Source organism: Bombus terrestris, chromosome 16, assembly GCF_910591885.1.
Source record: "Bombus terrestris chromosome 16, iyBomTerr1.2, whole genome shotgun sequence".
Classification (NCBI taxonomy): Eukaryota; Metazoa; Arthropoda; class Insecta; order Hymenoptera; family Apidae; genus Bombus; species Bombus terrestris.
Window position 1 is genome coordinate 6467035 of NC_063284.1, and position 25146 is coordinate 6492180.

General features: G+C 34.3%; 3 protein-coding genes and 1 long non-coding RNA gene across 11 annotated transcripts; 3 read left to right on the forward strand and 1 right to left on the reverse strand.

Moving 5' to 3' along the window:
• Positions 1-612: 612 nt before the first annotated feature.
• Positions 613-9312, reverse strand: LOC105666627. Of its 8 annotated transcripts, none has more exons than XR_007226859.1 (9): positions 9131-9312; positions 8716-8867; positions 5272-5505; positions 4983-5104; positions 4765-4882; positions 1791-2286; positions 1523-1629; positions 1058-1383; positions 613-853 (listed from the first exon to the last, which is right to left on the reverse strand). It is a non-coding gene; the product is annotated as an uncharacterized LOC105666627 (long non-coding RNA). The 8 variants fall into 8 exon arrangements; XR_007226856.1 differs by having other exon boundaries at positions 1537-1629; positions 4983-5114; XR_007226855.1 differs by having other exon boundaries at positions 4983-5114.
• Positions 2810-6845, forward strand: LOC100650863 (hexamerin). The gene is made up of 6 exons (XM_003401734.3): positions 2810-3081; positions 3285-3618; positions 3925-4340; positions 4674-4990; positions 5299-5654; positions 6342-6845. Exons 1-6 carry the CDS (start codon positions 2860-2862, stop codon positions 6749-6751), a joined length of 2055 nt encoding a protein of 684 aa, XP_003401782.1. The 5' UTR covers positions 2810-2859; the 3' UTR covers positions 6752-6845.
• Positions 9313-12368: 3056 nt separating the features above from the next.
• On the forward strand, positions 12369-15966 carry LOC100650380 (hexamerin). The gene is made up of 7 exons (XM_003401730.4): positions 12369-12611; positions 13138-13471; positions 13704-13950; positions 14199-14367; positions 14548-14864; positions 14979-15331; positions 15425-15966. The coding sequence occupies exons 1-7, from the start codon at positions 12393-12395 to the stop codon at positions 15850-15852; spliced, it is 2067 nt and encodes a 688-aa protein (XP_003401778.1). The 5' UTR covers positions 12369-12392; the 3' UTR covers positions 15853-15966.
• Positions 15967-21021: 5055 nt separating this feature from the next.
• LOC100650745 (hexamerin) lies at positions 21022-24796 on the forward strand. Its single transcript, XM_003401733.4, has 6 exons — positions 21022-21285; positions 22234-22570; positions 22644-23047; positions 23210-23526; positions 23656-24008; positions 24307-24796. The coding sequence occupies exons 1-6, from the start codon at positions 21067-21069 to the stop codon at positions 24708-24710; spliced, it is 2034 nt and encodes a 677-aa protein (XP_003401781.1). The 5' UTR covers positions 21022-21066; the 3' UTR covers positions 24711-24796.
• Positions 24797-25146: the final 350 nt, after the last annotated feature.

A 25146-nucleotide genomic window follows, 5' to 3' on the forward strand; every position in this document is an offset into this window, starting at 1 on the left:
TCCCTTGAATCGAATGTTCAAGATATTGACCTTACGCACCACATTTATCAATTAAATTAATAATGAAATTATACACCTATGTGTATTTTATTTATTCAACGAAAGTATTTTTATTTTAACGAAAGTATGTCCAAAAGAATGGAATAATGAAATTAAAGAATTAACTAATGACCTTTTAGATGATTATTAAGAAAAATGTTTATTTTTATCTTCTTCTTATTTCTTACTAGAAGTAGTATAATATTTAATATTAATGATAATATTCATAATATTATTTATTCGTACTATCCATGATTTGATATTAACAAAATAAATGAATGAAAAGCATCAAATTAAGTATGATTTTCGTTAATGCATTTTGTTAATACTAAAACATGAATAATAAAAACAGATAATATTATAAATAATAATACAAATATAAATAATGTTATTGTAGTATAAGTCTTACAGAAAAATATTCTCATTTTATCTTCCCTCTTCTTTTATATATTACACAATCTTATTTTGCCATTTACAAGATTATGTACGTATAAATGTTTGACTTCTGATAAATCCTATTTCAACATTATTCTTAACCCAAACAATACTATAACATTTTTATCACATGGCCACCGTATTAATTAATAAGCTTTCGAAAATAGTATAATTCTATTTCGTTTAGAGAACAAAAATCACGCGACAAATATAATTATTTTTTCCTTCTTTTTTACATTCAACATAACGTTCCGTAAAAGTCTGAGAAATCCATTCCATTAACTTTAGTGTTTTTCCATATGCCTGTTATTCTCACATTAATCTATTGAAACAATAACACTTTTAGTGCTCGTATTTTGCCTTTGATCCACGTCACGCTCTGCAATTAAGAGACAAATGTTATTTACTTATTCACTGACCCGTGAATTACATATTCGTCTGCGACATTGAATATTATTGAGATAAAAAAACCGACAGAAATGTGAGAAACAGATACGCCAATCCGTTTTAATTACTTTGCACGTTATTAATATATATTTTGTTCCTATAGTTAATAGAAGTAATTTAAACAATTTCTATGCACCTATGTCATTGGTTCTGAGAATCATTGCATCTCTTTTATCGCTTAGATCGTCTTACATTCGTTCGTGTAAGGAAATTTGTCAGTCCTCGGCGCACTTTTACTTGATATCTTAAGCTGCATATATAATATACATTTGATTGATACATTTGACCAGATTAAAAATTCATACTTCGATTTAAGAAATGACAGAGATATATTCTGCGTATAGAAAATAGTTCAGTATAAAAGCCAGCATAGAGAATAATTTAAAAGATTGCGGATCGATATAAGAATTACTAAGTTAAGTAACACTCTCTAATAATCGTAATATTGTTTCATTGATGTAGCTGCAAATAATAAAATTTATTTATTTATTAAATATCGTGAATTACATAATATACGTTCGAACGATTTGATTACAAATTTATACTTCAATTTCGAAGCGTTTATTGTTCTACGAAGAGAAGGATATAATGTTAAACATACATGGAGGAACATACCGAGCCTGGTCAGCATATTTACTCGCTTCCAGATCATAGAAGAATTTTCCATTCAAATAACTCTCTTTACGTTAGCTAAGGTAGTGGGGCAGTCTGGAAAATTCACAATAGAGTGACTGAAACGTTCTACGATTTAATTAGAAAGGAACAGAAAGTAGAACACAGATGATTAATAATTGTTTCCATTAATAATGCTTAATAAAAAAGTAGACAGGAATACATAACGAATAATAATAAGAAATAAATGTATTTACCTTGACGCTAATAACACTATAATGAGGCTCTCAAAGGTGCTTGTCATCTTTTTAGATTATTAAACTATTATCAGAATTACATAAAATATATATATATACACAGACTGGGATAAAGTTCTAGCTTGGCTAAAACGATGTTCGTTGAATCAGCACAGTCGTTAGAATATTCGAAACGTCCATCGAGCATTCAATGGGCTCATTCTGAAGCGTTCTTCGGACGATTCTCGCGTTTTTTAAAATGCGTGAAAAATAATTAGTTCGTCCAACGAGACACGCTTACCAGGGGAGTCTTGAAGGCAGTTTTCAACTGGCCATTGCATCGCGAGTATTTTAATTACTACGCGTGAAGTTGATATTTACCGGTCTAGGTGAATATTAAAATTTGGTAGATTAGCCGAAGGATGTCTAAATATTGATTTTCTATTGGTTTAAACATCGATCATGATCGACGTGATCGGTACGATGACTTCAGGCCGCCAAAGGGTTAAATCCGCCACTAGAAACAAGTAGTAAAATATGTAACATAAATAATGCATCGTATAAATACGTAATAATAATAATCAATAATAACAGCAATAATAATAAATTCCAAAGAAAATTCAGAAAAATATTTGTAATATTTGTATTGGTAGAAGCTTAAAGCATAAAGAATTTGACGATCGCAACAAGATTAACTCCGTGCATCTCGAGCCGACTCACGGATTACAAAATTTTTCCCAGAAATAAAATACGAAGATAATTGACGGTATCCTACTAAGAATCGAAATATTTCAAGTAGACGTAAACTGATCGCTATATGATTGCACGTACTAGTTTCAAACGTATGGAAATCGTATTCGCGCACAATCCTATGTCGAATCTTTTCCTTTCGACGGATGTGCCTGTTAATAATCAACCGTAAAAATATACAGGGATATTGATGACACACGGTATCTCCGTGAGCACGATGTGGGTCAGAGGTTCAGCGTGATTATTGTATTCCGAATAAGTATAAAAGCACGCGGTGGATCGTCAACCGGTACACAGCGACCAACTGAATCCAGGGTGCAGCCGAATTTTCATCGCGGGGATGTTCAAGTTGACTTTGTTAGCGGCGCTAGTCGCTATTTGCGTAGCGCAGAGCGCATCGTTCTCCGGAAGTCGCACCGCCGACATGGACTTCCTCCATAAGCAGAAGAAGATCTTCGATCTGTTGTTCTACGTTAGACAGGCAGACCTAAGCGATGCTGAATGGTATGACGTAGGAAGGAACTACAACATGGAGACAAATATGGACATGTACAAAGACAAGGTGATTCTCCATGTTCACGGTTTCATGACTATAATTATTCGATGAATTATACCTGTTACTATTTCATCGAGTCGATCCCGAACGTTTAACCATTATAATTTAACAGCATTCGATTAAAATAACAATCGAACAAAGTAATAATTGTTGTTACAATATATTCTAATTTTTGAACATTATATATGTCTTGCATCTACTTGTTTCAGAATGTCGTACAAAAGTTCTTTTGGTGGTACAAGCAAGGAATGTTCCTTGTCCGTGATGCCATCTTCACACCATTCAACACCGAGCACATGTACGAAATGAGAATGCTGTTCGAGTTGTTCTACAACGCCAAGGACTTCCAAACATTCTACAAAACTGCTTGTTGGGCCCGACTTCACATGAACAGCGACATGTTCACTACGGCGTTCTCCGTTGCCGTGTTCTACAGAAGCGATTGTAAATACATGAGATTGCCAGCGATCTATGAGATCTACCCTAACTATTTCTTCGATTCAAGCGTGATACAAGAAGCACAATACTTGAAGATGTCTCAAGGTAGCTATACCTTTCTATTTTACAGTATTATTATAGAGTAAATGTAAGTAGTTACATATAGAGTAGTTAGATAGAGTAGTTGAAAATAGTAATCTGAAATTGAATTTCAAATGATTAGTCTAATACATGAGTAGCAATCTATTTTTCGAATAACATATTCAGACTCTGTTTTCTCCTAAACGGGAATCTAGGAAATATGGAAAAGGGAACGAAGGACATTTTTTATAAAGATTCTAATAGCGGAAAGTCTTGGAAAAGTCCCCATCCGTCGATTTTAGATAAATAAAGTCAACCTTGTTCTTTCAGGAACTGGTGCCGGAATGGGCAACATCGAAACTTACGTAGTGACCGCCAACTACTCGAGCAGTTACATGATGCCATACATGGACGACGAATATAAACTCGACTACTTCATGGAGGATATCGGAGTGAACGCGTATTACTACTACATCCGACAGATATTCCCCTTCTGGATGTCCAGCAGCAAATACAACATGCCTAAAGAGATACGTGGACAATTTTATTATTTCATCCACCAGCAATTATTGGCCAGGTACTTCCTTGAACGAATGTCGAACGACGTTGGTAAGATAGAGGACTTCGACTGGAACAAGTCAATCTACCCTGGATACTTCTCGACGATGATGTACCCCAATGGCATACCTTTCCCACAAAGAGACAGATATTCGGCTCTACCCTATTATAAATACAAGTATCTTAAGGTGAGCATTACATTTTATCGCAATAACAACGAGCTTAAAAGTTTGCTTCTTTACGACTAAGTTAAGGAAAACAGCTAGTACTACTTAAAACCTGACAACCTCTAATTTAAACTGAAAAAATTTCAATAATATAATTCACAAAGCCATCGTCGATAAAAGCCAAATTATTTACTTTGCAAGAATTATTAGCAGGAGCAAAATATGCCAACAACGGCCAATATAGATAACAAAGAAGAAAATCCAAAGTATAGGTTGAATCTTCAAAAAATAACAATCGTGATGTCCGATATGAAGAGTAAAATGAAAATTCAAAGTGCACGTTCGATTCTCCAGGAAATCAACGCCCTGGAGTTGCGTATAATGGACGCCATCGACTCTGGCTATCTGATAGACCAATATGGAAAGAAGGTAGACATCTACACACCGGAAGGTTTGAACATGCTCGGCAACGTGATAGAAGGGAACGTAGACTCCTGCAACACCAGATTCTACGGCATGTACGACGCACTTGCACGTGACATCCTTGGCTTCAACTTCGACTTCTACAACAAGAACAAGGTGATCCCCAGCGTTCTCCAATCCTACTGTACCAGCATGAGAGATCCGGCATTCTATATGCTTTACAAAAAGATCATGACTTACTTCTTCAGGTATGTTGGCTGTTTAGAAGATGTCAGAAAGATATGTGAACGACATCAGATCGTTATTAACGTATTCGTATTGTTACAAGCAGAAGTCTCGACGAAGAGCTAAATTTTGCTATCCTGCAACAAACTTTTCAATCAATTTATCAGTATCTTTCATAAGATTCAGCTTAAAAATAGTCTTATTAGATAATAATCATCTGTGCGCATGAATATCTGCAATTATAATTAATCTCAACTACTCTTTACAATAATTTGAAAGGTTTTATGTATTTTCTACTTCTTACTAATTGTTACGCGTTATGTTCGCGCAGATACAAGAAATTCCAGTCTCAGTACTCTCAGAGCGAACTGCAAGTGCCAGGTGTGAAATTCGAATCCGTGAATATCGACAAACTGTACACGTACTTCGATACCTGCGACACTCTGATCAGCAATGCAGTATCAGTGGATAGCTTCAAGGGTGGAATGTACCTTCGTCTGAAGGCACGACGCGCTTGCCTCAACTACCAACCGTTCACCTACAAAATCAACATCAATTCTGACAAAGAAATGAAGGGAATGCTGAGAATCTTCCTTGGGCCAGCCTTCGACGAGGTGCAACAGGATATGGTCTACTTACAGAAGTACTATTACTACTTCGTGGAAATGGACAGATTCGCCGTGAACCGTTAGTATCTTATTTATTTTTCTTTATTATTCTCCGTACGAATAATATATTATTCAATATGCTATTTAACGCTAATCTTATCAGGCCCGGTCAAATTTCAAAATTTATTTAAAGTTGTACATTCATCGTTACTTTTTTTCTTCATCTAACTTTATGTAAATTCTTATATTATCTGGTTAATCAATTTCTCAATTTTTGTTAATATAACAACTTGCAGGAAGTTAGATGGACGAAAGAAATAACGACGAATGTACAATTTTAAATTAAATTTCGAAACCGGTCATTTGACCGGGCTTGGTAATGTTAATGTTAACCAGTTAGCTGTTGCGACCTGTTTGGAAAACGTGAACCTAAAACGTATCGCAAAAAATTAGCGATGACGAGTATACTCGTCCAACACAGAGTCTGCGTGTCTATTACAATATAGAATTAAGCTGTAACGAAATGACTGTTTTTTCAATTTTATTACCGGTAGGACTCGTCCTAACACAAAATATTACAAATTCTTCATGACGAGTATACTCGTCAAAAACAGCTAACTTGATCAATCAAGCTTAAAGAACCTCTTTAGTTCCTGATCGATGCGATAAGACAGCTCACGATGAAGCAAGCTGTTTTCGACCTTTATTATTACTATTAGAAAATTAAAGATCGATATTCAATCGAGCCTTCTGTTTGCTCTCACAGTCCATTCTGGAAGCAACAGCATCGAACGTCGCAGCTCGGAGTCCCACATAACTGCACCTGGCATGATGTCAAGTGACATATACTACGACAAACTGAACAAGGCAATCAGTGGAAGCGAGCCGTTCACGTACTCCGAAAGGGTGTTCGGCTTCCCAGAACGCCTCACTCTGCCACGTGGTAAACCAGAAGGTTTAAGATACAAGATGTTCTTCTTCCTGAGCTCGTTGGAAGAAAGCAGCATGAACTCGTACGAAATGCCTCTGTACGGAAAGATGATGTTCGACAACATGCCATTCGGATTCCCATTGGACAGACCCATGTTCGCATGGAACTACACCATTCCTAACATGTTCTTCAAGGACGTGTACATTTACAATCGCCCGTACGAAAAAGAGAGGATGAATTACTAAACCGATGAGATTTTTATAAACAGTGTTTTCCCTTTATCGATTGTTAACGATCTTGTAAAAGATTATTCGAATAAAGAATTCTGAATGAAACGAACGTTTGTGTTATGTTTCTGTTTACGTGTTGGCTTTCTATTATACACATTGCATCAACAGCTTTCTTCATAAGATCATTCCAAAATTGATCAAATAATTTTTTAGTGTTATGCCTTCTAACTTTATCGATCTCCTCGTACGTTATATATTTATGTGTTCCTTTCTCGTATTAACGTGATCGTTAGCGATGTCTTCAAGTAGTCGCAAACAGGTTCGAACACAGGTTCGAAGCTAAACGCGACATATTCGAACCCTATACGGATACTTGAAGATAAAGAAGGTATTCTTAACACTTTACCGACCGCTAGCAATTCAACAGCATACGCACGTCCGACTGGCATCTCAGGCGCAGATTCTCCCTGGCGCCGGCTTTGTTTCGGTTTAGACTCTCCAATACCATTCTTTTTGTTCATCGCGAAAGGCACGTTTTTCTAATTGATATAAAACTGTGGGAGCTTACAACGCAACGCAATTGACGCAACCGAGCAAGGTACCTTAGTACTAAATAACAAATTACTGCTCAAATAATGGGAAAAATTGTCGACGACAAAAAGCCAATTAATAGGCTATCGGTCGGTAAGTGTCGATGACAGAAAACCGATTAATCGGCTATCGGTCGGTAAAGTGTTAAGTAGAATTTAAACACTGGCCGAACAAGTTTGAAACTTTACGAGTATCTATAAATCTTCCATTCGCTCAAAGTTATTTTTCTCGGCTATCGTTCAAATAAAATTTACAGCAATCCCATTCTACGATTCTATATAATTTTCCTTTCGTAGGAAGAATTCAATTTCAACGACTGTACTCTCTCGTTGACGAAGAGAATGGAAGTTGTCGAGACAAGAGTAAAGTCACCCTTGTGTTTGCGTTACGGTGTTCAAATTTTTATTCTGAGTTGTTCTAGGGATGTAAGCACGTGTTCCAAGAGAAGAACCCTTTGCCTGTACATTATTGTTGTTAAAATAAAGAGAAATATCCATTGTGTTACGGATGTAGCGTTCCTAAACTAATTTTTTCCTAAACTAAGTACGATATTGAAACGATATTTTGGAACAATGTCTAGAACAGCTAAAACGATCGAACACGTTGATGAACATCGTCTAATGTAAAATATGTAAAATACGTTCGATTTTTAAGAAATGGAGGGCGAGTCAAAAGTGCAAGCTTTCGCGGTTGCTTCCGAGATCTTTTGAAATAAATCATTACTCGCTTTGAAACAACGTAGAACAAACGTGAAACAACTTGGAACAACAATAGAAAATACAAGATTTATACGAATTATAGTCGTAGGTCGAATATCTGCTAAGTACAATGAACCAACTATCGCATACATTTTATTAGTAGCATTCCAGCTCCGTGAATCTTGGATTGGTCTCGATGAAAACATTCGAACATCCACGCGGAACATTTGTATTGCTGTGTTACGTGCATTAAAGGGGACTTTTTGAAATGAGGCACAACTATCGTGATTAGATGTAATAATAAAATTTGAAACCAATTCGTAAATGAACATATAAAATAATAGAAGTTACAAGACATTTATCGCAAACACCTGGAGGAAAATTAGCATACAACATGAATAATAGTTTGAAACATACAATTAATGCTTCGAATATCGTGGCTTATTAATATAGCGAATAATTTATCATTTAAATACTATATGGATATCTTTGCGAGAAGTATGCTTCCAATAAATATCTCGTAACTCTTACATACATTTTCAGATGCCTTTCAAGTTTTATCAATATAATCACGTAGTCGCCTCTCGTGATATAGTGCTAATGAACTTTAATTTTAATGTTTCTGGATAATATATGTATACATATAAAGTGTGTGTGCTCGAGTACTTTCATGAGCCACTATATACGTACTTTGATCAGGCAATAAGTTCACGAATCGCATCTTCGTACTTTTTTTCTCTCCAACATCCGCATCGTGTTCCCCGCGTCTGCTATCATTTTCAATCTTCTGTCTCCAAGCACAGACAGAGAACGCACTTTCAACGCACTTTCATCACCTCTTCCTACGAATACACATAACTTTAACATTTGACCGATCTATTAGATCGTCCCAAAAGTTTCTTTCGTTTTATGAGGAAATAACAAATGCACAACATTTTCTGTTTTATATTATTCTATTGAATCCTGTACGATCCATTTTATTCCATTGCTACAAAATAAAAACAAATAACATTGTGCATCTATTATTTCCATATAAAACGAAAGAAACTATTGGAACAGCTTAATACTTAAGAAATTTCACAGCAACCAAACTTAAGAACCATACCGGTTTAAACATTCGTTTTTACATGCTGATTGATACTTTTCAAAGCTACTTATGCTTTAAGAACAAGTCGATTTCGAGACTCGAATTTTACTCTTAATTCGCCGCTGGCACAAAGTCAACAATTATAACGTTCACTCTGCAAACAACAAACTGAAACTGCTCTAGATCTACTCCTAACTCAACGTACTACATAAAACGAATGATGCAATATTTTTCAATATTGCAAATTATTATTTTTATACTTCCGATTGTAAGGAATACGCATTTATGAGAATATGCATTTCGAGCAGCTACAGAAGATTCCTTTTGTTTCATTTATTCCTCTTACGTTCGCAATCCCTGTCATTAAGGAGCTCAAACGTTGTACATATGAGCACGCCGAAAACTACAAAATTCTTAACACTTTGAAGGCGAAAAAAACAACACTCAAAATTGCCGCGTATTTTTGGAATGATCGAAAGGATTCAAAAGGTCGTTCGGAATGTTCGTTCTGATTTACACTTCGATTCGATAAACATTTACTGAATTACATAGCTGACACTTTGTTCCACCTATCGTTCAGGAACCTTCCAGGTTTCTCGGCGAAAAACTTTGCAATGTGATTTTTCATGTCAGCGAAATTTCTTAAAAATTGGAACCAACTTTCCCACCAGCATTTAACGAGTGTAATATTTTATTAAAAATCAAAGAGCATGTTTAAAGATACTTCTAGTAACGTTTTTTAGTGCGATATGCTTGAGGACAATCTCCCCAATGGAGAGGTACTGAGCAACAATTATTATTTTATTAAATTCCTTAAAAATCAAAACGAACTTTCCGAGCGACCAATATTATATCTAATATATTGATAACGGTTTCGCATTTTATCTATAGCATTCATTGCTTTTTTTACTGTTTCATTCAACAGTAGTTATCGTTTTTATAGGATAGCGCATCAAATAGAATTCGCGTCTCCTGTCCATAAAATATTAGGATTCATAACTTGTTACGACGTTATCGCGTTTTTACTACTTTACAATTTATAGATCCATAGATTATATAGGATATTAATTAATAGATAGATAACTACATATGGCCAAAATCCACGCGAAACTACTTTTCTTAGATTTTGGTCACATGGCTATTGCAGCGTATTGCCAGTTTAATTCACATTGTGAATAGTTATTATGGCACAATTAGTCGAAAAATAAAGTTTCATTTAATAAAATATCCATGGCCTTCGAATCTCGTAAAAAGATTACCGCGAAGAAAGATTCCTCTCACCGTTACACTTGTCCTTTTAAATAGCGTGAATTTCGCTTCGAGAACCTTTTTCACGCTACAAAATAAATAAATAAGATATTCGTCACTTCGATATCATCTAGCTGGACCATCTTTTATAACAATGTCTCGCGCATAGTATTGCACTATATCTTAAACATACTTCAGATGCAACTTAACATGTAAGAAGTTCGTTCACATTCGACACACAGAAAGTTCATTCGCTTCCACGATTTTTAACATCGTCGTGGTATCGGTTCTTACTCTATCATTCGCCAAGCTATTCGCAAACCGATCTGTGACAGCTAATTAGCGGATAATTTAAATTTATAATCTGTCAATTGCGCAGAGAAGGTAGCAAATGCTGCTTGTAATTATATACAAACTATATGTATAAACTTGTTAATTTACAAGCTATTACAAAGGTACTTGAGAGTAATAGTGCATATGTACTAGAAATATATAAAAGAAAAGCCAAAAGTGCGAAACATGTGATAGGTATATTATAAGAAAGGATTTCTCTGACATCACCGTGTCATAGGTCACTAAACTCGATTATGATATAACGTAATAAGAAACTGTTTTAAATATTATGCAAAAACATGATAACTTCCAAATGATCTTCAACATGATCTCAGACAGTCTCCTTTTTTAATGGTTTTTCTTTTATCGAACAGCGTTTACTTTTATACTAATACACTAGCGTTTATGCTTTCCTTTCAATTTCTTCATTTAACGAAACGTTTCAATGTTAGGATATTTGGAAGCAAATTAATCTTTATTTCCTATTGTTATCCGAAATGATTAAATATCTGTGTAATTTTTCAAATATTTTTATCTATTATTTTCTATCGTAGCAGTTATTCTTCTTGTTTATTTGTCATCGTTAATTTATTCAAAAATGTCTAAAGCCGACTAGAAGAACGAAAAATTCTTAAATCAGAATTCTCGTTAATTGCAAATTGTGTAATTAAAATCGAATCGTTATCGTGCAAAAAATGATTCGGAACGTTTGCCGGGCGATTAGATGGACGTAGCGTTTGCAGAAACGAGCGAAAAATATTTTGTTAACGTAGGTCTTCGAATCAATCTCGACTGCGATAATATACGATAAAAATGGTTGTTTATTTCAACCAGAGACTGATTTTTATGTAATCGTGTTCTTTCCAGAAAAAATAGTTTCTTAACTTTTAAAATTCATGCATTCGAAATTGCAGAATTATTAGCCTGGTGCATATGAAGTTTGAAATTCTTCAGGTTTCAGTTCGACAGGACAATATTTATCCATGTATTTGTCACATCCCATATCACCGTAGTTAAATTTATTAAAAATCTCGATAGTGTATCCTTAATAGAATCGAAGAACATCTAAATACTTAAATACAAGGATATTCGAACGAACAATCCGTCTATAGCATAGTCCACTGTAACCATTAGCGTCCCAAAACGAACATGAACGCGATTAAAGTATCTACACTAGATCCTTCCTCCTACAATAGCAGACAAAGGAAGGTTTGCAAGCTGAGAAATATGAAAAGACAGCATAATTTTACAAAATGGACTTATGTCTAATAATAATAAACAATATGTAGCGTCGATTAGACGGCTGTTATAAACATGGTAAGCAATTTTTAGTAGAAATTTTTAACAGAGAAGTTACTGAAATTCATAGTCTATCCATTGTTTCATCCGCCACTGCATCAACTAAAAATTAACCACAGCTATTTACCAAATTTCAAGTTCACAACGAACCGTAGTTCTTCGTTGAATTGCGAAACTCTACCGATATAGCGATCGAATCAGCCAAATTGCATCCTTTATCTTTATCAGCAATTGCGACACGAAACCGAACGCGTGATAAATCGTTACTTTCACCACCCTCGCGACCTTACCCTAATTCGACCCCGATACAGATTATAGATTTGTTTATCGAAGTCCAAACATTTTGAGTCCGGTATATAAACTGATCACCGAACCGGTCTCCTCCAACCGCGGTTCAACGATGAAGCCCGCTTTAGTAATTTTCGCCAGTTTCTGCTTGCTGGCCCAGGCAGTGCACCAACTGCCCAGCCAGGTCGCTGACGCTACTTATCTGACTAAGCAGAAGAACATCTACGAACTGTTTTGGCATGTCGACCAACCCACTGTATACCATCCTGAACTCTACCAGAAGGCTCGCACCTTCAACATCGCGGAGAACGTCGTCCAATACAACGACCAGGTAAGATATACGGCTGACTCGTGAATAGACTGCAGATTTTTATATAAACTTATACCCTTATGAATAGGATTCAAGAAATAGAGATTCGTCTTGCATGTTAAAAATTACAACAAATATTCTGATGCAGATGAGTTACGTATCTTTGTATCTTTAAATTTTGCACAACAATTTATGTTCATATACCTTGTACATTTAGAAATTTCATTGGTAACGAGTAGACTACAGACCAAATAAATATGCTTGTAAATGTATATTGTTTTACAGCATTTCGAATAATTTCTGTAGCGTTGAACGCATTTCTTTTTCTCATATATCGAAACGCAAATCTCTTTAAAGGAAAGAAATTGTTTCTTTCTGTCTCCAAGAACTCTTTCGCATGAGAGTATTATTAAGTGAAAGCAGCAAAAGCAGAAAATCGAGTCTTATGTTCGGTATTCAACTCGCAAATATTAAAATCTGCGGTCTATTAATTGGAAGAATCGTCTTCTCGCCGCTAACGATTAACATATAATTGATAATATAATAGGAAGCAGTGACGGAGTTCATTCAGCTTCTGAAACATGGAATGCTACCACGTGGACAAGTGTTCACCATGATGAACCCTGAAATGCGCCATCAAGCTGTGACGCTTTTCCGTGTTTTGTACAGTGCCAAAACTTTCGACGTGTTCTATAACACCGCTGTCTGGGCTAGATTCTACGTAAACGAGCTAATGTACACGTACGCTTTAAGCGTGGCTGTGATCCATCGACATGACACCAAATTGATCAAGTTGCCGCCATTGTATGAAGTGCTTCCACACTTTTTCTTCAACGACGATGTCATGCAAAGAACTTACGATATCGCCATGGGCAGCACAGGTTGGCTATGTTAATGATCTTTTCTTCTTTTCTAACCCCGTTCCATTCTTTCTATTGTTCTTGACCCAAGCGTATTCTTTTAACATTAGAAGATAGCTCAAGTCTGAGCTGAATATGAAAAAGTTGTTCGTATGCATGATTTTTGAATTTTGGATTTTACGTTAAACATGCTCTTCAAATATTAGAAACTTGTTTTGTTTGTTACGCAACGTTTTTGTTTGAACTTGAACAGTTGACGAGAAGAAAACCGTGGGTAATGTCGACCAATATGTACTTTTGGCCAACTACAGCGGATGGTATTTGACGAGGCACAATGTACCCGAACAGAAATTGAACTATTTTACCGAAGACGTTGGCCTGAATAACTTCTACTTCATGATCAACCACGATTTCCCACCTTTCATGTCTTCCAAAATGCTTCATACCCCACAAATCCGTGGTGAATATTATTTCTTCAGCCACAAGCAATTGTTGAACAGGTATGTTAAGAATTGCTCGATCATGCGTTGAATTTACTTCAAATAAAAATACGAGTCTTGACACTTTCCTATGACATGAATAATATAATGATTTGTATAAATTTTGGAAAAACAATTTCTTTTACGAGATATGATTTCATTTCATACGAGATATGATTCATGCGAATGTAAATTCATTTCATAGAAATTTAAAATAATACCAATTAACATCGCTTCTAATGGCTGCTATTTAAAATTCATGTTTTCAGATATTACCTCGAGAGACTCTGTAACGACATGGGTGAAATTAGTTACGTGAGCGTAAACCACCCCATAATAACTGGATACTATCCCACCATGCAATTCCGCAATGGGCTTCCATTCCCACAGAGAGAAGCCGGCGCTGTTGTGCCTCTTCACATGCAAAAATACGTCCAGGTAAGTTTTATATTCATTCAATAATAATCGCCGGTCGAGAAGAAGGTGATTCGGAAAAGGTGGAAAAGATATATTTTTCGAAAATATAAAGTGAAACTTTTTCGTACGACCCATTGTTTTCGATCAAATTAAATCAAAATCAAATATGAAAATTCCATTCTACGTGTACGCTATTTACAGATGCTTCAAGACTTGCATACTAGGATCTCAACCGCCATCGATCTCGGTTTCGTCTTGGACACCAATGGTAACCGTGTCAATATCTACGACAAAAACGGATTGAACGTTCTTGGTAACATCGTCCAAGGCAACGTCGACAGCATCAACGTACAATTTTACGGACAGTTGGACATGCTCGTAAGAAAAATCTTTGGATTTGGTTATGAATCGAACGTCAAACACCAAGTGGTGCCATCTGCTCTCGAACTTTGGTCCACCAGTTTGAGAGATCCCGTGTTTTACAGCATCTACAAGACTATCCTCAATTATTACCACAGGTTTGTCTTACTTCGTTTAATTTCGTTGTTATATTTGTCATGTATCATTGTTTAAGTCTCCCTCCAAGAGATCCCAAGAATAGAGGAACCAATAAGTAAAGATTCTTCTTCCAGATACAAGGAAAATGTTCCCAGTTACACCGTAGATGAATTGAGCTTCTCTGGTGTGACCATTCAATCCGTAACTGTAGACAAACTCGTCACTTACTTCGATCACTTTGAGTCCCTGCTCAGCAACGGAGTGTCCGTTCGTGGCTACAAAGAAGCCAAGAACACTTTGATCCAGGCTCGTCAATACCGTCTGAATCACAAACCATTCACCTATTATATTACCGTCAACTGCGACAAAGCCACCACGGGTGTAGTTCGCATTTTCCTTGGCCCAAAATACGATGAATTTGGTCATGAAATTGACTTGGTCCACAACTACATGAACTTCATGCAGATGGATGAATTCATGGTTGACCGTACGTATATATATTTTATTATTCTTATTATTCATCAATTCATATTAATTTTCACGTCCAACGCTAATGTTTGTTCGATTATTCGTGTTACAGTGAAGTCTGGAATCAACAAAATCGACAGAAGCAGCCACGAATCCATCTTCGTTGTTCCTGACGAGACCGCCAGTCACATTCTCTACAAAAAGCTTGTAAATAGCATCGAAGATGGCGCAACTTTCAAGTACTCTGAACAGCCTTATGGATTCCCTGAAAGACTCCTTCTGCCAAGAGGTAAAAAGGGAGGTATGCCCTACAACCTCTTCGTCATCGTTTCGCCGGTCAACCCGTCAGACACCGTCCAAGTAGATTCTCCCATATGGGGTCACATGACCGACGATGGACGTTCTATGGGCTTCCCTCTGGACAGGCCTGTCAGTTCTCTACTCTTCAACGTGCCTAACATGCATCTCACGGAAGTTCTGGTTCATCATGGAACTGAGCAGGAACTGAACACTGTCGATGAAACAAAACTTTCCATGTAGTTTTTCTAAGTTATTTCGTAAATATTAATTCTTTAATAACTCCTTAATAATTTCCTTAAAGAGGAAACGACAAAGAGATGTAGAAAGAGACGAAATAAAATAATGTAAAAATTATTGGCTTGGATGTTTGACTATTTTATTGTCCTATATTGCGATATATAAGCAACGTTAGTCTTATCTATGAAGAATAAATATTGATATGGATACATAGAAGGCTCAATAGTTGATTAGCTTAGTCTGCTGATTTTGCTTCTTGTAGTTACATCACCAATTTTTAAAACTGATTATCCATTTCAAACATCTAATGTGTTCGCTTGTTTCTCCGGCTCTTATTTGATTTTTTGCATATCTGCATTTGCATCTGATGAATAATATTTAATGTAAAAGTTGAAGGAATGATATTTCAATCTTTTTGTCTTCGAACTTAACTCTTTGTATACTCACTAAAATAACTAAACGTGGTAAAAAAAGATCACATTTGTTATGACTTGAACTAGAATATTCTAGCGAATATAAGCGTTTATTACGTATATTTAAACTTCTCTTCTTCAATTTTTAATAATTAAACTTTGCATCATACGATATTTGATAATTATCATTGATCAATATCATTCAACGGTAAGTGATAAAATTACATCGTTAAACTAATGTTTCGTTTAGAGACGGAAATCAACTTATCCTATAAAAGTCTTAGTGAAACAGAAAAAAAGTTATCATAACGATTAATTTAAATGCAGTAAACATCCTAAACCTACGCAAGTTATATCAATCGAAAGAAAGCATAATTAAAACCACTATGAATAAAAAACCTAACGATACCAAGCAATACATATGTACTTATAACCACAAAACGATCATGTCAAAGGCACAATGCCCTTAAAATTAACAAAAAATAAAAATCAATTTCGAAAGTTGATCTTATTCAGTTGAAACATTGTATTAAGTATAACAGAGATAAGACGTAGAGACATTAGTAAAATTGTCGAGATATTAGATAGCAATTAAAAGACCAGACTATTGATCAAACTAATTATCGAACTATCAAACGTCCGTTCACACGGCAAAACAACAGCTGTGCAGACAAGAGAACTTCATTTCCGGCATAAATCATATCCAATTATCGTCGAGACAATATTATCTTCGTGAATTATTATTAACGAACTATCCAGACTAATAAGAGAAGAAAGTGAGAGCAAATGTTCCATACTAATCATACGATAATGCTAATCAAACAACGATAACGTATTTTTATATATTCATGTAATTAAACGCGATTACGTGAAAGTACTTATTGCATGCTAAAAGTTCAATGTAGATAAAACTCACCCTGTATATACAAGTTTTCTTGCATACGCATCTCTCTTAATTACTTACGTATATTTGCAACTTGCGTTAATAGTAATAATAATAATATGAATGCGTACCGATACGTGCGCGCATGCGCAACTGCTTTCTAGTTATATCGAAGTTCAAGAACGCCTTTTTTTAATTTCTGTATTATTTCGTGTTCTTCGTACCAATTTCTCTGTTTTTATTGGTACTCTGTACGATGTAATACATCATTCTTCGGTTACTAAATTAACTAGATAAAATATGAAAATTATTACTAAAAAGCAGATTTTTATGCTAATTCATATTTTTTGGAATATATATATTTAAAAAAGTAGAACTCCGGTAGAAAAATGTTTTATTCATCAAGTATTCTAGGAAACATTATACTTGGATACTTTATATATTTTTTCATATTATGTGCGTTCTGTGTAATTTTGCACTTTCAGAATTCTTATAAATGCGTAAAAATCCATAGACCAGTTGTTCTAAATTTGTTATTAATTTTTACAAATTTTAAAATGGATATTATAACAAGCGTAATCGTTATCGTGAACTGAGAGGCAAAGTTTGTTCTGATAAGGAAAATAGTGTAAAATTAGATTTGTTTTCATCTGGAATTTTTTGTAATTTATCATAGAACATCAGTAAGCAAATATTTCTATCTAGTTAAGTCTATAAAGACAGACAGAAAAAATATAATTTCTTAGTTGTTTGAACTTTGAAATAATGAGTATTGGAAATATGTGCATTAAATATTTCTTGAAAAAAACTTATTATAAATTTCGATTCTCAATTTATATGTATATAATATAAAATTAATTTATATGAATTGAAAACATAATTAACAATAACCCCTGTTGAAAATGACAACGTGAGTTCGGGCTCGTCACTCATATGCAGATGCGCTAGTTACAATAAATAGTAACTAGAAGATAGTTCTAGATACGATCGATAGATTTAATCGATAGGTTTAAGATGTTCTTTTGTTTTTATCCCTAGTCCATGTAAGAAAGTGCAATAAAGTTTTTTCGGCTCAGAACGGTGTGATAGATTTATCTAAAGAATAAAATAATAACTATTGTGATCCTATAGAAATAACAACAATCCCTCTGCCATTTCCCACCTAAGAAAAATGAAATGTACAACTTTTAATTCCTTAAAATCTGTGTAGTATTGTATTTTATTTGTTCGTTGTATTAAAGGCTGGTGCCTATTACAATTTTTTCGCATATCTCCTAGTTTGTTGCATTTTGTTTCTATCTTAATTTATTCCTCAAAGCTAAATCTTACTTCTTTATTTATTTAAATAAATAATAATAAATATATCTATATCTTAATTTTGCTATAGAGGTTACTATATATCAGTCTTTGGTGTTACAACCTTATTCGTTTTTCTTCGATTTCTTTATTCGCTTATGCAGAAAACTCATGCTTCCCTTTATGATGTTTACTAGTTCCCATATTTCATTTTCGGTTGTTGTTATCATTATTTTTGTCCATTCTTTACTTTCCAGTATGATTGGTATGATTCTTATATATATATATTGCACAGTCGCTTAGTATACCAAGTATGTAAATATGAAACCGGAATTTTTGTATAGAAAATACACGTTTATTGTATGAAAATGATTAAAAATATTTTATTCGAAGTATTGTCCATCGCTAGCTATACATTTTTCCCACCTGTCTGGCAATTGGTGAATGCCACGCCAAAGAAACTGTCGCTCTTTTGAGGCAAACCAGTCATCGAGCCATTTTCGTACATTTTCATAAGAAGTGAAGTGCTGGTCAGAAAGTGCGTGTCCCATCGATGCAAATAAATAGTAATCGGACGAAGCCAAGTCTAGTGAGTAAGCCACGTGCGAAAGTATTTTCCAACTGAACGCTTCAATCGTTTCCTTGACCGGTTTTGCTGTATGTGATGGTGTATTATCATGAAGCAAAATTACTTTGTGTTGCCTTTTTTGATATTCTGGTCGTTTTTTAACGCAAAGCTTGATTCAAATCGATCATTTGTTGTCGGTAGCGCCCAGTATTAACGATTTCGCCAGGTTTTAACAGTTCATAATAGATCACGTTCCACGTTCTTCGTTCCTCACGTCAAAATTGCCACTTCTGAATTTTTTAAACCACTCAAAGCATTGTGATTTACCAAGAGCATGCTCATCGTAAGCTTCGACAAGCATTCGATGCGATTCTGCAGCAGTTTTCTTCAAATGGTAACAGAAAAAAATCAATGCTGTCCGCAAATCGTAGTTTCCAGGCACAAAATTCGACATGTTCAACGCTATTACAAACTATGCTGTTGTATGAAACTTGTATTGTTCTGAGTCGAAAATGTTTGTGAGATGTCAACAAAGACTTTTGGCATCAATGACGCAGTTTAGTGACAACTACATTATCAGCTAGGGCCATCTATAGACAAATTCCGGTTTCATACTTACAGACCTGATATATTTTCTATTCTGTATTTCTCCGATGTAACATGTCGCATGTAGCAGTCGACATGATAGTTTCTCTTCTGTTTTATATTTCATTCCTTGCCTTATTATGCATCTGTAGAATATATAATATGTATTGTATGTATCAATCGAATAAAAATTGCATGAATTTCTTTTAGCAAAACGAAATATCCGCATCACTCGTCTCATTGTCAAAGTGTGGAACAGATTTCGTGCCTGCACCGATACCTGGATATTTACTTTTTCATTTTCTTGCATTTAAATATACAACATATTGATAAAAGAAATGTTGCCTTGGGTAAGACGCCGAAAATACAGCGACTGATATTTTCTGATCGAACATTCATACAAATTACAAACCTTTTGATTAAGCTTGAATAATTAAAACAACGATGCAGCTAAAGTAAAAGTATTTGTTCTTCGCTATCGATTTTTGTCATACTATTCCGTGACATAATATTGAACTGTAGTAAACATAATAATCGCTACCTTACTCCATATCGAGAAATTCTCAATTATGCTTATATTATATAATAATATACTTCCTGTTACATAGGTAATGAATCAATTGAAAATTTCTCTGCCAATTAATTAATCCACACCAGCGATACCGCATGCATGTTTTATTCTTCTTAATTTAGATTGGCCCAAAATTAATACATAATATGTAATCGGGAAGATAAAATTATTCAAAACACGAATTTCGATCGAAGTTAAGTCGTCAATGACCAAACAGTGTTTATTGCTGTCATATCGTACAACTTTATTACGATGAAATACATTATGATTAAAAAAAAAAGAGAACCTTCTAACGCTCGAAATAAAAAATTACGCATTTCTCCTTAGCCTTTTCTGATAAAAATTGGCCGAGGCACGTTTAAATTTTCAAAATTTCGAACAAGATCTTAACGATTTCTTCCAGACTTTCTTTTTCATTTTCTTCGAAAACCGTTCGTCGCGCGAGAAAAAGGCAGTAAAACATCAAAGATGCTCTCCTTTCTCAGATCTACAATTTTTGTCTGACGTGCTTTTGTTATATTATATTAGATATGTTATATTAGAAATATATTATTACATAGGATATGTTATATTACATTATATTAGATAATCGAATAAAATCGACTTTATGTGCATTTAAAAATTTAAATAATTATTTCGACGTTTAAGGGCTCAGAGGCACGCCCTTTCCTTATCCAATCGAGCTGAAATTCTGCACAGATTATTTTTTTTATTCGGTGGAACTATTCCGGTGGAGAGTATCGCGAAAGAAATTTTCATCAAGATTAGATAAGAATTTATGTAAAATATCTAATGGAGCAATAAGTAAGAATTAATCGAGGGAGGGGATGACGGACTATAAGAGTAGCTGCGCGCTGAGCATCCGCGCTCTGGGATTCCGCGGTTTTCACTTTTCAAAAATATGTTTCCACGGCTGTGGCTGCTGGGGCTACTGGCCTGCAGTTTGGTCAATGCAGAATATTACAACACGAAAACCGCTGATAAGGATTTCTTGTTGAAACAGAAGAAGGTCTACAATCTCCTCTATCACATCACCCAACCAGCCGAGATCAACTACACGTGGTACGAAGAAGGTCAAAAATGGGACATCGAAGCGAACATCAACTTGTACTCCAACCCGGTTAGTAATTATTCATTAAAAGAAAATATTGATTATTGATGATGATTGCGTTGCTAGCTGCACAACGATTAAAAATATGATAGATGCAATTCTGTTGGTTCACTGATTTTTATGTTACTTGGTGTTTAAATTTGCATACTTTAGTATAACATACGTAGGATGTGATTGGAAGTCATCCTTAAGTATCAGAGCAAGAGGGCACGAATAATAAATAATCATAAAATGTAACATACATAATGACTCACGGAAGTATTCAAACACTTCTAAAAACTTTCTATGTATACAGTATGTCCGATTTATTCGTATGCACTATACACGCTATTGTTTCGTTAACTATTGAAAATGCGAAAAAATGTTTTCTACGAAATTTGTTCGACTTCGGGAGGGCATATTCTAATGTTATTAAATTTTCTGTAGATACGCGCATAAGGATTGTGTGAAGAACAACTTTGTTTTTTTCTATGGAATCATATATTCTTTAATACATTAAAAAAAAGAAAACGAAGTTGCTCTTCACACAACCTTTACGCGTTTACCTACAGAGAATCTAATAACATCAGAATATGTTCCCTCCGAAATCAAACAAATTTCATAGGAAACATTTTTTCGTATTTTCAATAGTTCAAAAGTACATATTTTGAAATCTCATTAACAATGTAATGAGACGCAGCTATCATGATTATATTGCTCATAATCACGATAGTCGTGTCTGCATATCAATTGATTACATTCTAAAACATTTCGTGACCAAGTTTTGTTTTACATAAAAAATAACTACAATGGCCAGATAAAAAAATCCAGCGTGGACCGCCAATGGCATTCAACGTAGTAAAATAAAGTGACAAAGCAAATAACGAAAAACAAATACAAATGTTTAAATAATTATTTGAACAAAAATCTAGTAATATCCAACCCTGTGTAAAGTGAATATTCTTGATGAATTTTCAGGCCGCGGTAAAGGAATTCCTTTACATGTACAAGAACAGCATGCTTCCGCGAGGAGAAGTGTTCTCACTTTACTATCCATATCTTCTTAAAGAAATGGTAGCCCTGTTCAGGTTGTTTTACTATGCAAACGACTTCGAAACATTCTACAAAACAGCTCTTTGGGCAAGAAACAACATAAACGAGGGCGAATATATCATAGCCTTCTACAATGCAGTAATCAGAAGACAAGATACTAAGTTCATTAAATTGCCACCCCCATACGAACTCTGTCCATACCTTTTCTTTAACTCGGAAGTCCTGCAAAAAAGCCATCACGCATCATTTTTTGGCCTCCGTGGTAATTGTTTCTAGTTTCTTTGTTTTTATTTTCGTCGTACTATTTAACATAATTGCAAACTATTTCACTTTAGAAACAAGTGGAGAATACAAGACATACATACTCCGGGCAAACTATTCTGGTTGGTACATGAATCGTGAATACTACTTGGAAAATAAGTTGAATTACTTCATGGAAGATATCGGCTTAAATGCCTACTACTTCTTCTTCCGACAATCGTTCCCATTCTGGATGTCATCCTCGGAATTTGGTTTTCAAGATTATCGCGGAGCAGAATACTTGTATGGGCATCAACAATTAATGAACAGATACTATTTAGAAAGACTTACGAATGAATTACCTAATCTCGAAGACTTCGACTGGGAGAAACCATTTTATGCTGGTTATTATCCTACTATGACATACCAAAATGGATTACCATTCCCTCAGAGACCAGAATGGAGCAACTTCCCTAGCTACAAATACAAATACATTACGGTAAGGAAAAACTAACAAGTTTGAAATTTTTAATTTTGAATTTCTTTAAAATCTCACATGTGTGTTATAAATTGCATGTTACGTCCGAACGATCCGTAGCACTGCAAGTAATCGACCGAGTCGCTCGCCTTCCAAGGGTTAATATAATTTCATTTGTTATAGGACATCAAAGACAAAGAATCGAGAATAATGTCTGCAATTGATACTGGTTATGTATTCGGCAATGGTACTACCAAGTATTACATCTATAACGAGGATGGTTTGAACATTCTTGGAAATATAATTGAAGGCAACGAAGATTCCTTTAACCAACAATTCTATGGCAGTATTGATGCCCTTGGTAGAAAAATTCTTGGTTACAATCTAGAACCATCAAGCAAGTATAAAATCCTTCCCAGTGCCTTGGAAACCTTTTCTACTTCTTTAAGAGACCCTGCTTTCTATCGTCTCTATAAGAGAATAGTGGACCTTTACTACAGGTAATTCTAGTTTAGTTTAATTTAATTTGTTTTTAAACATAATTAGCTTAATTCTAAACATTTGCTTTTATTTATTCATATTTATTTTTGTTACATTGTAACTTCAATTAACAAAACGTTTATTTCTAGGTACAAAATGCATCAGACGCCATACAACAAAGATGAACTCATTTACCCTAGTTTGAAAATTGAATCTTTCTCTATTGATAAACTCATTACATATTTTGAGCAATTTGATACAACAATCAGCAATGGGTTGTTTATAGATGCACAAAAAGATGACAAATTGTCATTAATTAAAATTAGACAGCCTCGTCTGAATCACAAACCATTTAATTTCCACATTACCATCAATTCTGATAAAGCAATGAAAGCAGCTATCAGAATTTTCCTTGGACCCAAATATACTTCACACCATAAACTATATGAACTTCCAGAAAATCTGAAATACTTCTATGAAATTGACAACTGGATCCTTGACTGTAAGTTTATTCAATTTTATTTATTAGTTAATTATTAGTTTGATTCCCCCTTATTTATCCTTTTCTAAAAATATTCTATTATTTTCATATATTTTCAAATTAAAAGGTATTAAGTAAATACAGACATTTTTTTAGATTAACAAAGAAGTTTTATGTTTTTCAAATCATTCTTGGAAAGTCGTTATAGTTAATGAAATTATCTTAATTTACTATTACCCTTAATCCTTAATGTATAAATTTTTGTTATGACTAATATTTAGATACATAACTAATATTATTCTTCACAAATTTTCAACAGTGAATGCTGGTCTGAACAAAATTACACGTAATAGTCAGGAATGCTTCTTTACAATCAATGACCAAGAACCAAGTGAAGTTTTCTATAGCAAACTCGAAGCATCTCTCTATGGTGACAAAACATTCAATTACTATGAAAGAATCTTTGGATTCCCAGAAAGACTGTTATTACCAAAGGGTAAAAAAGAAGGGATGCCATTCCAACTGTTCTTATATGTTAGCCCAGTTTCTACGGAATACCAATTCACTTCCAGAATATGGGGTGATTATAAATTTGACAACAAACCATTTGGTTTTCCACTAGATAAACCTCTTGATAATTTCAACTATGATGGACCTAACATGTTATTCAAAGACATTCTTATTTATCACAAGGAGGAATTTGACATAAACATTACTTATTAATAACTTTCTCTTTCTCTTGTATCTCTCACATTTATTTTTATAATATTCATAATTTTGTAATAAACGTTACTTTCTTTATCTTCCAATACGTTTTACTTTATTCTTCTTTTCATATATTTGGATACTCCTAAAAACTAATATTCTACATTTAATATTAAGGTAATCACAAATTTTTAAGTGATAATGTCATATGGAAGAAAAAAATATATTGAATAATGTTTCGGAATTTATATAAATGTTGTCAGATCATTCGCTAATTAAACTAACAGAAATAGATTTACGTTGCTTTTTAGAAAAATATATCAAAAATAAAATAGTTTAATTAAACTCAAATTCTTTAAAAAAAATTGATAGTAGAGCTATAGGTTATGTTATTAAAATAGTTATTAAGGTTGTAGGTTAACTTATTAATATATGATGTATATAATTACATAAA